Source organism: Gallus gallus, chromosome 31 (assembly GCF_016699485.2).
Source record: "Gallus gallus isolate bGalGal1 chromosome 31, bGalGal1.mat.broiler.GRCg7b, whole genome shotgun sequence".
In the NCBI taxonomy this organism is placed as follows: Eukaryota; Metazoa; Chordata; class Aves; order Galliformes; family Phasianidae; genus Gallus; species Gallus gallus.
The window spans coordinates 186,844-203,371 of NC_052562.1; the positions used below are offsets into that span (position 1 = coordinate 186,844).

Genomic DNA, 16,528 nt, shown 5'->3' on the forward strand with positions numbered 1-16,528 from the left:
TAAGCATCTATTCCTAGGAAGATGCGTCCTCACTTTATAGCAACAACTGGGCGCAGGGTGTTGGAGCAAGTCTCATCTTCATCCTCCGATCTCCACCTCATTACTAGGAAAATGCACAGGTGATATAGGTTATGAATACAGATGCGTAAAGCACTGAGTATGTTGCACACAGGCTTAGTAGCAACTGGTGAACCAGTCACCAGGATCACCTCAAAAGCGAGCAGGGATTTAGAAGTGGCCTCAAACCAGCAATGATACAAGAGACATCGTTAAATAACCATCCTTTAATTAGTGTGCAGAGTGCTGAGGAGTGTACACCTGCTTTCAAACCATACAAAAGGGTAGAGGGTAGGACTGGGATCTTGATGAGTCCGAGGGTTGGCACCTCCAATCCCACAGACCCAGTGTGCAAAAAGGTGACCGTGATACCAGGTCCCTCCAAAGCGGCTCAGATGTGAGGATGGGGCTCTGCTGGTGCCCCCACAAGGGACTTGGGTCTTGCTTTTTCAAGAAAAGGTCTACATGCCACCCTCTGCCCAGCAGCAGCTATCAGTCAAAGAGAACAAATTCAGATTTCAGCAGCAGCTCAGGTGCTGCCACTGGGGATGCACTGTATGGAAACAAAGAGGACCTAAGGCTGGTTTTCTGCTCTCCCCTTCCTCATACAGATCCTGCAAACAATTTGTGTATCCCCCCTTTTCTGCTTCCTACCAGCCTCACCAGCACCATGGCACAGAAAAGAGGGTGTTTTCAACTTGAGATGCCAGGCTCTTTCCTCCACAGTGGGAGAGGTGAGATGGCTCTTGTGTGGCTCAGCACCTCACCTCCATCACCTCCAAGAGATGCTCCACAAGCAGCATAATGGGGACAGCATCCCCTCTTCCCTGCTCTGGCTGCCCACTCAACTCTTCCCTTAAGAATCTTAAGAACACACAATTTGCAGCCAGCAGAATGTTGACTCTGCTTTATACCTACTGGAAGCAGCCTTCTGTACCAGCAAAATGCCCACATGGACCCTGCACAGCAGGGAAAAGGGCACCATTGTCATTAACCTGATCATCAGTAGCAGAGTGAAATATGGACGGGACACTGACACTCTAAAAGAATTGTGAGGTGCTCAGGCATTGCTGTTCCCAGTCATGCTTTACACCAATGCACTTAAGTCTCCTCAAAAATTGACAGCTCTGTCTCATCCTGCTGCAGGACTCAGTGTACCTCTACCACAAGGGATACCCAGGAGCTCCCAGCCCATGTCTTGCACTCAAGAAAAACAGCTATGTGGCTCCAAGCTTAATGCAGACATGCTGATGGAGCCTGTTGCGGGGCAAGACTGAGTTATGGGAACTTACAGGGATGACTGGGCAGCTCTCCTTGAAACACTGAGGGGAGGAGAAGCATTCCTTAGTATCAGCTAAACACAGGACTTCCTACAGTGTTGTCAGAGCTGTGGGTGTCATCTCAGCTGCACTGCAGCCTTGGCCAGTGCAGCTTGTCTCTTGCAAGCCACTATAGCACAAGACTCACAGTGCCACAAGCTTCAGCTTGTACCACCAACAAGTCTGCAGCCAGCAGCGCTTGAGGACAACATGTTACCTCCCTGCAGGTCAGGGACAGGAGTCTGCAGTAGCCCCAGCCTGAGGACTCAGTGACCATCCCTGTGAGATCACTTTGTTGGAAGCAGGAGAGAGCAGCGTATGTCAGGGTTTGGCAGAGAGAAGCCATGCAGCAGAGGCCCCAGTGGGATGGGGATCAGGAGAAGACCTGCAGGAGCACCCACATTTTGGCCTCCTCTCCAGGTCCCCTGCACATGGCTTACTTGTGTAAGTGGGCCAGCCTGGAGCGGCATGCATGCTTGCAGCATGCTCACTATTTGCTTCAAGCTTCTTGGCCTCAAAACTCATGCTGTGCACGCTGCTCTGGTTCAGCCGTCGCGGTGCACGCGCTGGTGCTGCAGCAGGTTGGAGGGGTGAGCAAAGCCCTTGTCACAGACACTACACTTGTAGGGGGTCTCGCCTGTGTGCACCTTCTCATGCACTGCCAGGTAGGCCAAGTCCTTGAAGAACTTGTGGCAGAAGCTGCATTTGTAGGGACGCTCCTGGCTGTGCACGCGGTGGTGCTGCAGCAGCAAGGAAGGGCGGGCAAAGGCTTTCCCACACGCTTCACATTTGTAGGGCCGCTCCCCAGTGTGAGCCCGCTCATGGATCACGAGGTAGGACGACTGCTTGAAGGCCTTCCCGCAGGTTTTGCAGACAAAGGGTCGCTCGCCTGTGTGCACACGTTCATGGGAGGAAAGTGCATTGGACTGCTTGAAACCTTTTCCACAGAGCGGGCATACAAAGGGGCGGTCACCTGTGTGCACACGCTCATGAACTTTGAGGCTGTGGCCGTAGGTGAACTTCTTTCCACAGACACCGCAGACGTGGGGCTTGTCGTCACAGTGCTGCCTCTGGTGCAGGAGGAGAGCATTGGAAGTGGGGAAATCCTTCCCACAATCTGCGCACTTGAAGGGTTTCTCGGTGCAGTGGGTCAGGGTGTGACGCTGCAGCTCGTAGGGTGTCTTGAAGCTCTTGTCACAGCAGGCGCAGTGGAAGGGACGTTCGCCCGTGTGGATGCGCCGGTGCTCCTGGAGGTTAGAAGAACGTTTGAAGCGCTTCCCACAGAGCTCGCATCGGAAGGGACGCTCCTCCGTGTGCACCAAGCGGTGGCTCTTGAAGTCTGAGTGTCGCTTGAAGGAAGCCTCGCAGAGATCACAGCGGAAAGGCCGCTCCTCATTGTGCACAACCTCATGGCTGAAGAGCTCCCAAGCACGTTTGAAGGCCTTCTCGCACACACCACACTGGAAGGGCTTCTCATCCACAATCACCTCACGGATCTCAAACTCAGCAGCCCCGCTCGTTCCACGCTTCAGATGTGGGGGCAGCACCACTGCTGCCTCCTCCAGCTCTCCTGCGGCGCTGCCCAGCACCAGCTTGGCTGTGGAGTAAATACCATGCTCATCAATCAGTTGCACAAAATCTGGCTTGGGACGAGCATCCCCATGAGGAGGTGGCTCAGGGGAGCAAGACCGAGAAGCTTTTCCCTCCTCTTCCTCCTCTTCGCTGCTCTGTGGCAACATGGGAGCTTCCTCCAACCTGTTCTCCCCAAGGTTTTTCTTCCATCGGAAGTCACTGGACTGGCCCCAGATCAAGTGCAGCCTCTTTCCCCTTGAGGGCCCTGGCTCTTCAGCTCTTTCCCCTTCTCCTGGAGATGTTGGGACCAGGCTTGTTTTGGACTTCAGGTTCAGCTGGTGCTTCCTGCATGGCTGCAGCTCCTCAGGTTCCTCTCCTACCCTTTGGCCAGGGCTTTCCGTGCCCTGTGGGATGAGAGAATCACATCCTTGCCAGCACCGTACAGAACATCGAGGAGAACCAATCCTGTCTTGCTTCAGGGAGCCCTCCTCCATCTGTACTTGGGTTGTATCCTCCTCCGGAGTCTCCTCCTGCTCTTCATCTTCAGGTTCATCTTCAGAAATGCAGACCCGCTGCAGAGAAAAGGGAGAATCAGAAGCTGGAGAAGCTGGCTGCTCTTCCATGGTTCCAGATGCTGGGTACCAACTCAGACAGGAATCTCTGCAAAAATAAGGAAAGGCAAAGTTAAGCCATAGGGGAGCAGAACTACAAAACAAAGGCTATGAAGACAGTGTGGAGGGAGGCAGGTCAAAGCTGAGCCCACGTGCAAGGAGTACAGAGAGTCTGCAAAACCTGTCAGCAATTTCAGGTTGGCAGGGAGGTGCAAGTGGTGAACAATCAAAAATATTTCTTGGAAACCTTGTAACTCATTAACCTATTATGAGACACTGAATCAATTCACCCATACAGACCACTTGCAAGTTTACCCATGTTTACTTGACTGGAGGAGTGCTTGAGAGCCTCACTACTATACCCAGAAGCTGAGAATTGTACCAGCTACCAGCAGCTTCCAGGCAGGGTATGCATAGCTCCTCAGTCTGTGCTTGGTCTCACTGGGCATGTGTACAACCCACATGCACACTGTCTGCCATGAGAAGCCACTGTTCTGGATGCATTCGGAGGATGCCAGCATGTGCTGGTGCCCTTAGACAAAGTCAACCCCAAGTTTATCAGCTTCTGTGGATTCAACAACAACAGCTTGTCTATCTCCACAAGTTTATTGGGCAGTTTTCAGACTGCCCAGACAGTTTTTCCTTCCTTGCACATCTCCTTCTGGTCCACGTTTCTCTGGGCTCCATCTAAACCCTCCACTACCTCTTGTTAAAGGAACTCAGGAAGAATGGGGTTTGTGACACCAGTGTGTGGCTCATACAGAGAGCTAGTGTCTCCAGTAAGGACAGAGTGACCTTCAGCCTCCTCAACGGCCAATGAGGCTGCCAGATTTGGGGCTCAAAGTCACTGTCTCAAAGGCTTTATCAGGAGGAAAGCCTGGGGATACAGTCACAGACACACAGGCTGGCTTTGCCGTCCCAGCCCAGATGCCACACAGAGATCAGTTTAGACCTGACGGATAAGTGAGAGAGGAAAACAAGGATGAAACATGATCGATTCCCTTGTACAGCTGTTAACAACACATGAAATCACACCCTGCAGTGCGTGATGAGCAACTATCTAAAGTGAGAAGCAATTTGCAAATAGCCAAGTTCGAAAGACCCAGTTTCATCTTTGAAGTCATGATAAGAGGAAGCAATGGAGAGGATTTCAGAAGCAATCACAGGGATCGACATCCAGAGACTGCTGGTGGTGTTGAATCTGCAAGAACTGATAAACTCTGGGCACAAAGATGGAACTTCAGGTAGACTGAGCTGTGAGCAAACACAATGTTACTAATAACAGAGTGGTTCCATTAATAGTAAGAGCTTAAACGAATAAAAGGTGTTCCAGGAAACAGTGCTTATTGTCTGCTCCTCCCACCCCTGCTGGAGCTCAAGTTACAAAAAAAAACCCAAAATAAAACAATTCATAACAGAACTGAGTTTCAATGCAAGATTTGGCTTCACTGCCACAGAGAAAGAATGTTCAGCGTGAAGCTTTGTCCCTCATACACATCTGCAAACAAGAGTGCCATGAAAAGGGGAACTCGGGAGGAAGTGAGGGATAAATGAGATTGGAAATCCTAAAAGACAAAGTGAAGGAAATTTGGGTTAGTTTATGAAGGTAGCAAGTTGAAAAGAGGAGAGAAGGCAATTGTTAATTATATGATGAAGAGAAAATAGGGAAGGGGATGGGAGAAAAAGGTACTTGTTAAATTGTGAACAGTAAAGGAGATGTGAGTTTGAGTAAATCAGATTAGGAGCAAAGGAAACCAGTGAAGGATAAAATGAGAAGAAATCTGAATCTAGTCAAAGTCACCTGCTGAGACAGCATCTTCCCCTTGGATAACACCTTCAAGGCATTTTAGATTTCTTCCTCAAAAAAGAAGGGACACGAAGTGTGACATTAATGGGGAACGGAGCTAAATGAAATGCTGATTTATTCCAGGCCACCATGGATGCACTGCCACTGTTAGGTTTCAAACACACAGTTCTGGGGCTGTTCACTCTTGCTGACACATGTAGATGTTCGTGGTGGAAAATCTATGGGGCCACATCAAGCAAGTGGTCACACACTTCTGTTTTGGGTGCGTAGACAGTTAAAGTGGCTGTGGTTTTATTGAAGGGGTAAAACAGAAAGCACCACAGGCAAAGTGAAAAATAGCAAGGGTTTGTTGAAGTGGAACTACTAAAGCAGAGAACCTCTGGGAAGAGTCAGATGAGCACAAGTGAGGAAAACTATCAAAATGCAGTTGGAGGGGTGTTCCCAATGCGGGCAGCAAGCAAAATCCTGGTGAAAAGCACTTTAGAAAAGATGGTGCAAAACTGATTTTCTATATAAGAGGTGGTGAAGTAACAGAGAGAATCATGAGGGTGGGTCAGGTAACCCATGGAAGAAGACTTTGGGCTACTGCAGGCAGAACCCATGGGTCAAACGTGCCCCAGAACAGCTCACAGTGCCCCATTATATCATGGTGGTGGCTCTTCCCCACCAAGTGGCCCAGCAGGCACTCATTGCTAGGCATCAACCAACCTATTAATGCTGACTGAGCTGAAAACACAGCACAGGGAGGTGTATTTTATACATATAATATAGTGTATATATGAATTATATATATAGATATAATATTTGCAATACCATATTCAGTCAACATAAATACAAATACAAATATAATATAAATACAAATGGAATGTATAGAGTTGCAATCAGATATTCAACTCAAAAATCTGATTGCATCTCTTTACCAGACTGTTATAAGAAAAAAATATCCCCTGCTTCACGGTCATGCCTTATTCATGCCATTGCTTTTGGCAGTCCCCACAGTTAGGAACAGCCATTATCAAGGATGAAGCACAGGAAGAGTAACATTCCATCAAAAATCTCAGATGAACACCTTGAAAAATAAGTTTTGTTACTCATATACATTACATAAAACTATATTCTGCATTTTACGAATGCTGCTCCAAAAGCAATACTTCCTGTTTTAGTATGTTGGCCCATGAAGCCAAAGGTGGATGTAGGTGGGATGGCAGTAGAAGTTGAACTTTCCCACCAATATTCCATTACATGCTCTTGCCATGTGACAGATGGCAGCAGAGGGGCAGTCTGACAGAATGGCATGTGACAAAGAACTGCATAAGAAGCAAAAGTGCATCACTGAATTCCTCCATGTGGAAAAAAATTCACCCACTGACATTCATCAAAGCTTGCAGAACATTTATGGAGACCAAATAGTGGATGTGAGGACAGCAAGTCAGTGGGTGGTACTTTTCAGCAATGACAACAGCTACGGTAGGTCATCTCCGCTGGTGCAGGTTTTAACAAGTATGGCATGCAGGCTCTTGTTCATTGCTGGTCAAAATGCATCACTAATGGTGGTGACTGTGGTGAAAAATACTGTTCAGTAGCTAAGAATTTGCTTGATCAGGCAGTAACTGTGCTCACTGTATCTGCCATAGTTTCCATGGACATAAATAGGAGGCATTACTTTCAGAGTGACCTACTTATAAGCATCCCCAGACAAGTCCCCTTCACTCAGTGTGGCCCAGGCAAGCCAAAAAATCGGGTGCCCATGGGCTACTAGATGTAATCTGAAGGGATGACCACAGCCTATAGATATAATCAAGGATATATATCAGAGAAAGGATATATAATAGAGACAGAAAAGAATAATTTAATAATTTTTAAAGGACATTGCTAGGATACGTGTCTGAAATGGAGAAGAACAACTTATGCTAAAGGATGGTGCTGGAGAAAGTGCAAAGCAACACAAAGCAGTTATGGATGAAATATTTAAGATGAATTAGCTCCAACTATAACAGAAGAAACAGCTGTTTTTTTGTTGTTTTTTGTTTTAATTTTCCTCCTCAATGCAAATGGATCATTTCAGCCCAAACTCTCCCAGTATGCTCCTGTTTCCCTCAATACCAACAGCGATCTTTCATCACAGTACTCCTAAAGGAACACCATAAGCCAGCATGTCCCAGTCTCACCCTGGCATCAACACAGTCTCTCCCTGACCCACTCTTCTCCCTGTTTTACAGCCAATACACCCCAACCAACCCCAGCATCACCCAGACCAACCCATCTCACTGCACTTCTCCATCTCATTACAACCAGTCCTTCCCTATATGTCTGAGTCCAGCCCCAGTATCAGCATGGGTTTTTATCTCATCTCCCTCCCTGCTTCTACTACAACCAGACCCTCTCAGTATGTAGATGTCTCCTCTCTCAGTAACAATATTGGCCCTCTCTGACCTGCTCTGTATTTCATGGCTGTCTGGTGAAGTCCCCAGTGACTGGAAAAAGGGAAACATTACAAACATTTTTAAGAAAAGTAGAAAGGAAGACCCTTTTTTGGGTCTTCCTTGCTGAGCCTCACCTCTGTGACTGGGAAGATTGTGGAGCAGATCCTCCTAGAAGCTATGTTAAGGCACATACAAGATAAAGAGGTGATCTGAGATAGCCAGCACGGCTTCACCAAGGGCAGATCTTGCCTGACCAATCTGGTGGCCTTCTATGGTGGAGTGACAGCATCAGTGGATGGGGGAAGGGCAATGGATGTCATCTTCCTGGACTTCTGCAAAGCCTTTGACATGGTCCCTCATCACATCCTTCTCTCTAAATTGGAGAGGTATGGATTTGAAGGATGAAATGAGTTGATTGATGATTGAATGGATTAAGAATTGGTTTTCTGGATGCAGCAAAAGGGTTATATCAGCGGTTCTGTGTCAGGGTGGTGCCCCTCAGGGGTCAGTCTTGGGACTGGTGCTCTTCAACGTCTTTGTCAATAACACAGACGATGGCATCGAGTGCACCCTCAGCAAGTTTGCAGATGACACCAAGCTGAGAGGAGTAGTCAATACACTGGAAGGAAGGGAAGCCATCCAGAGAGACCTGGACAGGCTGGAGAAGTCGGCCCATGAGAACCTAATTAGGTTCAATAAGGCCAAGTGCAGGGTCCTGCACTTGGGTTGGGGCAATCCCAGGTACTTATACAAACTGGGGGAAGATCTCCTTGAGAGCAGCCCTGTGGAGAAGGACTTGGGGGTCCTAGTAGATGAGAAGCTGGACATGAGCCAGCAGCATGCACTGGCAGCCTGGAAGGTGAACTATGTTCTGGGCTCATTAAAAGAGGAGTGGCCAGCAAGGAGAGGGAGGTGATTGTTCCCCTCTACTCAGCTCTTGTGAGGCCTCATCTGGAGTACTGTGTCCAGGCCTGGGACCCCCAGTACAGGAAGGACGTGGAGCTCTTGGAGCGGGTCCAGAGGAGGGCCACTAAGATAATCAGAGGCCTGGAGCACCTCTCCTATGAGGAAAGGTTGAGGGAACTGGGCTTGGAGAAGAGAAGGCTCTGGGGAGACTTCACCGTTGTCTTCCAATACATGAAGGGTGCATATAAACAGGAGGGGGTATGACTGTTTACAAGGGTGGATAGTGATAGGAGAAGGGGGAATGGTTTTAAACTAAGACAGGAGAGGTTTAGGTTGGATATTAGGAAGAAGTTTTTCACACAGAGGGTGGTGATGCACTGGAACAGATTGCCCAGGGAGGCTATGGATGCCCCATTCCTGGATGCACTCAAGGCCAGGCTGGATGTGGCTCTGGGCAGCCTGGTCTGGTGGTTGGCACCTCTGCATGTAGCAAGGGGTTGGAACTAGATGATCATTATGGTCCTTTTCAACCCAGGCCATTCTATGGTGATTCTTGCTAAAAAAAGCAACCTGTCCCAGTATGCCCCAGTCCCACCCAGTATCAAAATGGGCCCTCATCTCATTCCCATCCTCGTTACAACCAGACCCTCTCAGTACTTCCCAATCTTTCCTCCTCAGTCCCATGGAAAATCTCCAGAAGTATTTAAATGTTCCAAACCTTGGTGCAATGCTTAGCAAGGAAGAAGGGACAGAAATCATGTGCTTAGTTTGCAGTTTATACAGTTATGCAGAAAATCTCCAGAACTGTTTCAATGTCTCAACTACTGTCACACTACTTAGCTGCAAAGAAGGAACGGAAATTGTGTGCTGAATTTGCAGTCTGAATTAGGGAACCAAAAATGCTTGTCAAGGAGGGAGCAGAATACATCGGAGGATGGACAGCCCTATATACAGACTTAGGCAAGTTCCCTTATTGCAAGAGATGCCGAAGTGACTAACATGGAAAGGGACAAGGTTTCTCTGTCTCCATACCCAATGAGAGGGAAGAATGCCACCCTTTCCCCTCCCACACATTCACAAATGCTGAATCCCACCTATTCCCATCTCACATACCACCTATGGATACACATATGAAACATCCCCTTTTTGCAACAAACAAAAAGGATTACGACTCAGTGGTCAAGTATGCACCTGCCATCCGAATATTACCAGACCAGAGACTACGCTGGAAACAAAGGTGGTGATCCAAATCTTCCTTCCCTGCCTATCTAGTCCTTCTTTTCTCTTTGCTCTCTTTTCATCTTGCATTAGAATGTAACACAAGACATATCACCACAGCTTATCACCAATAAGCTACAGATATATGAATACATACACACTCTGTGTCTTTTGCTAAGTATAGTAGGGTGACACAAATAAACATTTAATCAATTGTTTAGTGTCACTTCATTTTAATTTAGCCTGAGGGAAGGGAAAAGGGAAAGCCATAGTTTGTGCAGCACTGGGAGCAGCATTAGGGGCAGCCCAGCATGAAAAACATGTGGTACAACAAGCAGAGGCATTGATGTTTTGAACAGATGACCTTGGCATCAGGTCTTTCAATTCAAACATCTGACCCCCCAGAATTAATAATGTGCCACAATACCCAATTTCTGCTGAGGTGGGATTTCTGAAGTTATACTGGATTTGGAAAACAATAAATTATCTCTCTCACTCACAATTGTTTACTCTGCACATGCTCAACTTTTACAGTTTAACTCTCCAAATATGTGAAATTGCGCCAATGTAAAATCAGACTCTAATTAAAGCAACTTTCCCTAAAAAAGTGGAGGAAGTAGGAGCAGTACTGTGGCTACCTACTTTCTAACTTAGCAGAATTTAAAGAAACAGAATAATGATATTCTGAAGAGAAAAGTGACTTTTGTCTTTAGTCCGAGCAGTTAAGCAAGTTGAGAAAATATATCAGGGACAGCCTGTGCCACCTGGAAGATCTTTTAATTTACTAGAAGCAATCCTAAAGAGGACTGACTGCCCCCTCTGAAGGAGTTGCACAAAAACAGCTAGAAAATCATATGCCTATCTAACAGGAATTGAACAAAAATATGTTGTTAATTGAAGAACACTCTGAATGCCACATACCTCATGTCTGTGGGGAATCTGGTGCTAAATCATTGGCAGATGTCCTGATTCTGGCTGAGGGTTGTGATAATAGCTCACATTCCTCGTGTACGAAAGTGCAAAACTGAGCAATACAAGAAGGAATTAAGTCACTGTTTTAAACCCCATATTACCCCCAGTCAAATGGAGTGGTAGAAATAGAAAATGGTTCATTTCACAAAAAGAGTTTAGCTTCACCTACAGAAAATATCTGACACTACAGTTATACAAAACTGTGATAGTCAAATTACCATCTCCTTATGCTACACTTGTGATTTTTAACTATATCTTGCAGTCCACTTACCTGAACAGTAGCGGTACTAAACATAAAATTAAGATATAATTAATTTAACTTTCTTTTTAATGGGATGTCCTGTTTGGAATTCTTCACCAAAGTGATTCTCAGTTTTCTTTTACAGCATCCTGCAGCGTGACATCCCAGTCACTAATGTCACTAGCGTTGTCCCAGAGCCAGAGTTCTGCAGTTTGGTGTGCACGGAGCTGATGTGCACACAAGCACAAGATAATTATTTCTGCAGAGATGAGTGCTCATCAACATGAGTGGGTTCATCCACAAGGCTAGTGTGTTTTTGCTGTAGTACCGATTTCTTTTGTGGACCAGGGACAGAGTCACCTCAACTCTGACTCTACCGACAGCATTTACCTGCTACTTTTCATTTCAATTTCAAGTGGTAGTGCTTTCTACTATCAATTCCATTTAGAATCATAGAATCATAAAGGTTGGAAGAGAACTCTAAGATATCTAATCCAACTGGCAATCCATCACCACCATGCCCACTAAGCCTTGTCCCTGAGTACCACATCTACCTTACCAACCCAAGCCATTCTATGATTTTATGACTCTGATTCCATGATCTTAATGTTTCTTCCAACCCAAGCCAATCTACGATTTAGTGATTCTATAACACGATTATATGCATACTACTAACTTTAAGTGGCTGTGCAGGGTAAAGCAAGCAAATTTTACAGGTCTGGATTGCATACATTTCTTCCTAGGTGGGACCTAAAAATCACAGATGGTCCAGTGCGGAAAACAGATGACAATGCCAGCCAACATGTGTACAACATTCATTCAGTCCAAACAAAAGTCATCTCTGATGACCAAAGAGCATGCAGTACAGAAGCCAATCACTGACACTCAGATCTATCTCACTGAATTGAAAGCACCAAGCTGATGTGCCCAAATCGGAAGCATGATGGTCCCCTTCAGCTAATGAAGAGAGACAGGCAGTCACACAAGACAAATCAGCCCAGCTCTTGTCTGAATTGCTTCAGAAGTTTCTCTACCTCTACTGGCTGTAAATTAAGTTGTCTGCCTGCCACATATTAGGTTTCAAGGCATATTCTCTCTGGGATGGAGGGAATATCTGGAGGACACAAGTGGGTACTTGAAATCAGCTTGAATCTCTGTAACATCTCACATGAGCCTTCTCTGCCTGAGAGGTCACACAGCTCCCTAAGTCTTGACTGGACATCCTCAGTATGGGAAATGATGGGTGAAATGGAAATGCATTTCTCCTGCAACACAGTTCCAGCTGTCCCCCTCCCACCTTCCACAAATGCTTGTCGTTGCCTCCACCCCAGAAACCGCTCTGCTGTCTCTTCATGGGAGGAGGGATGACACACCAGAAAAGCAGTGCTGCCATTCAGTGACACCTGGATAGGCTGAAGAGTTGGACAGACAGGAACATCATGAGGTTTGACAAGGGCAAGTGAGGAGTCCTACACCTGGGCAGGAATAATGGCAGACAGGCACAGGTTAGGGGCTCACCTGCTGGAAAGGAGCTCAGCAGAGTAAGACCTGGGTGTCCTGGTGGCCATGAGCCAGCAGTGCACCCTTGCAACCAGAAAGGCCAATAGCATCCTGGGATGCATTAGATAGGGTTTGGCTAAAGGGGCAAGGGAGGTTTTCCTTTCCCTCTATTCTGCCCTGAACCACTGCAGAGAGTCCAGTGGAGATGACTGGGGCCTGGAGCACCTCACTTATGAAGAAAGGCAGAGACCTGGTACTGTTCAGTCTGAAGACAAGACTGAGGGGAGATCTTATCAAGGCTTATGAATATCTAAAGGGCAGTTGTTAAGTGGATAGGAGCAGACACTATGCAGTGGTGCCCAGAGACGTGACAAGGGTCAAAAGGCACAGACTGAATGCAGGAAGCTCCATATGAACACAATGAAAATATTCTACACTTTGAGGGTGATAGAACACTGGAAAAAGTTCAACGGAGAGGTGGTGGAGTCTCCTTCTCTGGTGACGTTCAAAATCTGCATTGCTCTTTCATGTTCAGTATACTTTGTGGAAGCTGCGTAAGTGAGAAAGCTGGACTAGATGATCTTTAGGTGTACCTCACAACCCCTATGATTCTGAGTGATGCTGTGGGAGTCTGTTGTTTGCCAACCTGCCAACTCCAAGATAGGGAAAATTAACTTCTGCATTCACCACCAGGAAAAAGGCTTCTTTGCATAGTGCTGAGGGACCAAATTTCTTTTTATAACTACATCTAGGAACTAGTACTCCATTCCAGCCACAAAATCCCTGCGTGCTCCATTCCTACCATTGACGGTCCAGAACCCGATGAGCTAAGAAGACTTGTTTGCTCATCAAATTCCCAAAACAGTCCAATTTCACAATCCTACAGCCTACGTGATGCTAATAGCACAACATTCCTGGCAGAGTTTTGGCTTCTGTTAGTTGCTGGGCCAGGGGAAATAGAGGGAGGTATTAGGATGGAGGGGAGGAGCCAGGGCTGTGTGGACTTCTCAAATACCATGCCCCTTGGGTGCATGTCCTGTTTCCTCCCTGCAGTACGCTCTGCAATCACATGAGGTTCATCCTCCTGCCACATCTTTGGGGTAAGTGGGGTTCTTTTCTCTTTGCTTTTATCTTGGCATACCTTTGCCAGTGGTCCTCCTCTTCCATTACTGCTTTTTTTTCTACAGCACAAAGCTATATGTGACCCCACAAGGAAGTGAAATGCAACTGGTGGTGTCTACAGAGAGCTGAATCCTCCTTCTCTAGGTTAGATGCCTGCAATTAGTCATCCATATATGACAGCTCGGTGTGAATGCTCAGATCCCCACTATGGAATTTTGGACATCCACACCTGGACAGTTGGGTACTGCCCCTTCCGGACACCTCAACTGCCTAATTCAGAAACTGAACCCCAACCCTTATGAGAAAAATGCATACGGCTGGGTTCCCTGCCCTTGTTTCTGTTCTGTAGATTCACAGCATTCATAGGTTTCCATGTGTCAGGGATGGGAGCAGAACTAGAAATCTTAACAGTATCTTAAAGAAAGCCAAGTGGAAAAATGGACTATAATGCGAATGCCACCTGTGGTGTCAGCAATGCTGCCCTTGCCTGAGGCTTTTAGTCATTGCTTGGAACCTTGCCAGACTGCCACATGTAGGAGCAGAAATTGCTGTTTCCACTGAGCTCTTCTTTGCTGCTGACCTTCTGTACTGCATACGAAGTTCCCTTCTCCTGACTTCCCAGGACAAATAGATCCTGGCAAGCTCTGCTCTCCCTTCCAGGGTTTGCTTCAGCATCTATCCAATCCCCAGATGAAACAGTAGTCACTTTGCACAGGTTTCCATCCCCTGTTCTTCGCAAAACCCCACAATCAGGCCCAGAGCTGTCCATGTTGCAATTCACCAACTCTTGGATGGGAGAAGTATGCACCGTTCTACTGATTATTGCTGAAGCCTAGGTAGTTTAATCAGCCTGGAAAACAACTCGCTGTCATGAGTATGGATGAGGGGATGAGGGGAATCCCAACTGCGCTGTTATATTTCCTCATTACTTGCCCAAATAATTATATTTTTCCCAGTGCGCACACACACGGCTATATATATATGTGTATGCGTGTGTGTGTGTGTGTGTATACACTCACTTTTTCTTCCCTTATGCGATCGCTTGATGTCAGAAGTTGCATGCACTGAGAAAGGGAAAACCCAGTGGCAGTAGGGCTTGGGAGGCTGACAACAAAGATGAGGTGTAGCGGTGCTCTCAGTGTGTCATCTCTTGTCTGATGTCCTGCTTTCCTGAATCCCCATACTTTGTGAACCAAATAGGCTCACACTAACAGCCTGTATTTCTTCTATTCCAGGTTCCCTTTCAGGAGTTCTGCTGACAGGTCAGTATTTGTATCAGTCAGTGGAATTGTGAGTGAGCATTCACTTCTGTCATAAAATGTCACACTAGTGTCACTAGTACAACCACCAACCCATCACCAACATGCCCACTATACGTGTCCTTAAGTGCCATACGTACCCTTTTCTTGAACATCAGGGTCAGTGATTCCACCCTTCCCTGCACAGCCTGTTCTAATGCCTAAGCTGAACCTCCTTTGACACAACTCAAGGCCATTAACTTCTTGCCCTATCAGTATTTCCTGTGACTGATGCTCAGAGTTGATGTCATTTGCAACTAGTGCATTTCATTCAATTCTTCTGCATACCAGAAGAGTCAATTTATATATATATATATACACACAAAGTTCATGTAAGTAAGCATCTATTTTTGGGATGTAGAGAGTACATCTTTAGCAGCAATGAGTAAAAACTCATATGTACATACGCACTCTGCATCTTGTGCTAAGAATCATAGTGGGATACAAACATTTAATTGATTGCTTGGTGTCATTTCACCTTCATTTAGGCAGAAGTGATTTTGAAATCTCACACACCCCGATCTGATGGAGCTGCAGCAACCCCCAGTATCAACATGGGTCCTCATATCATCGTTACCCCACCCCCATCTCCTTACAATCATACCGTCCCTGTATGTCCCACTCCCCCCCAGTAATAAACACGGGCACTGAGCTCATCGCCATCCCTATCCCATTACAGCCAGACTGCCCCTGTACGCCCCACCCCCGCAGTACCAACATGGGCCCTCATCTCACCCCCTCCCCCGTTACAACCAGACCCGCCCAGTTTGTACCTAATATCAACATCGCCCCTCTCACCTCATTGCTCCCACCCCAACACTACAACCAGACCCTCCCAGTATAAATTTTATCCTTTAAAACCGCTCCCCCAAGACTCACCCGGGGCCACCCCAGCCGGGCCCTACCGCCGCCCCCCCCTCACATCCGCCCGGCGCCGCTGCACGGCGCCTTCTTCCCCGTGCCCACTTCCGGCCGCGCTGCGCCGAGAGTGACGCCACTTCCGGTGGCGGAGAGCGTAACGTTGAGTGAACAGATATGGGTCGAGCGCATGCGCACAACTTGTGCAGTGCGCGGCGCGGCGCATGCGCAAAAAGCGCACTGACGGGGCGAGCAAGTTGGGCATGGGCGGAACGTACAGCAGGGTGGGCGCTGTTGTAGTCTCTGCGCGCGTTTTAAGGGGGGAACTCACATTATGACCATTGCAAGTATGACTTTAGGATCGAAACCAAGACCTTATTCTCTCTCAATCATGCTCAGAAGCTTTATTTAATGGAATGGAAACTGCGGCAGCTGGAAGATGCTAGAGCACCTTTCCCACTGCCTTCTTGCTTCTGCTGCTGAATGAAGTGGGTGCACGGGGATTAGGGGATGCTGAGGAGGTGGGGATGCTGAGGAGGTGGGGATGCTGACTTGCGGAATCAAACTCTATGACCACAAAGTGGTTATAAAATCAGGTATGTTTTAATCAACGCTGCACAGAGT

At 47.1% G+C, this 16,528-nt stretch overlaps 1 protein-coding gene and 1 long non-coding RNA gene across 2 annotated transcripts; one reads left to right on the forward strand and one right to left on the reverse strand.

Moving 5' to 3' along the window:
* Positions 1-269: 269 nt before the first annotated feature.
* Positions 270-16,042, reverse strand: LOC426821 (zinc finger protein 624-like). Its single transcript, XM_046904813.1, has 2 exons — positions 15,926-16,042; positions 270-3,608 (listed from the first exon to the last, which is right to left on the reverse strand). The coding sequence occupies exon 2, from the start codon at positions 3,569-3,571 to the stop codon at positions 1,922-1,924; it is 1,650 nt and encodes a 549-aa protein (XP_046760769.1). The 5' UTR covers positions 3,572-3,608; positions 15,926-16,042; the 3' UTR covers positions 270-1,921.
* LOC121107831 lies at positions 9,222-15,915 on the forward strand. Its single transcript, XR_005842226.1, has 3 exons — positions 9,222-9,932; positions 14,984-15,010; positions 15,535-15,915. It is a non-coding gene; the product is annotated as an uncharacterized LOC121107831 (long non-coding RNA).
* Positions 16,043-16,528: the final 486 nt, after the last annotated feature.

What these genes read in the sequence shown, in the direction of transcription:
- LOC426821 (XM_046904813.1), bottom strand. Translation starts at nt 3,571, where the DNA reads ATGGAAGAGCAGCCAGCTTCTCCAGCTTCTGATTCTCCCTTTTCTCTG.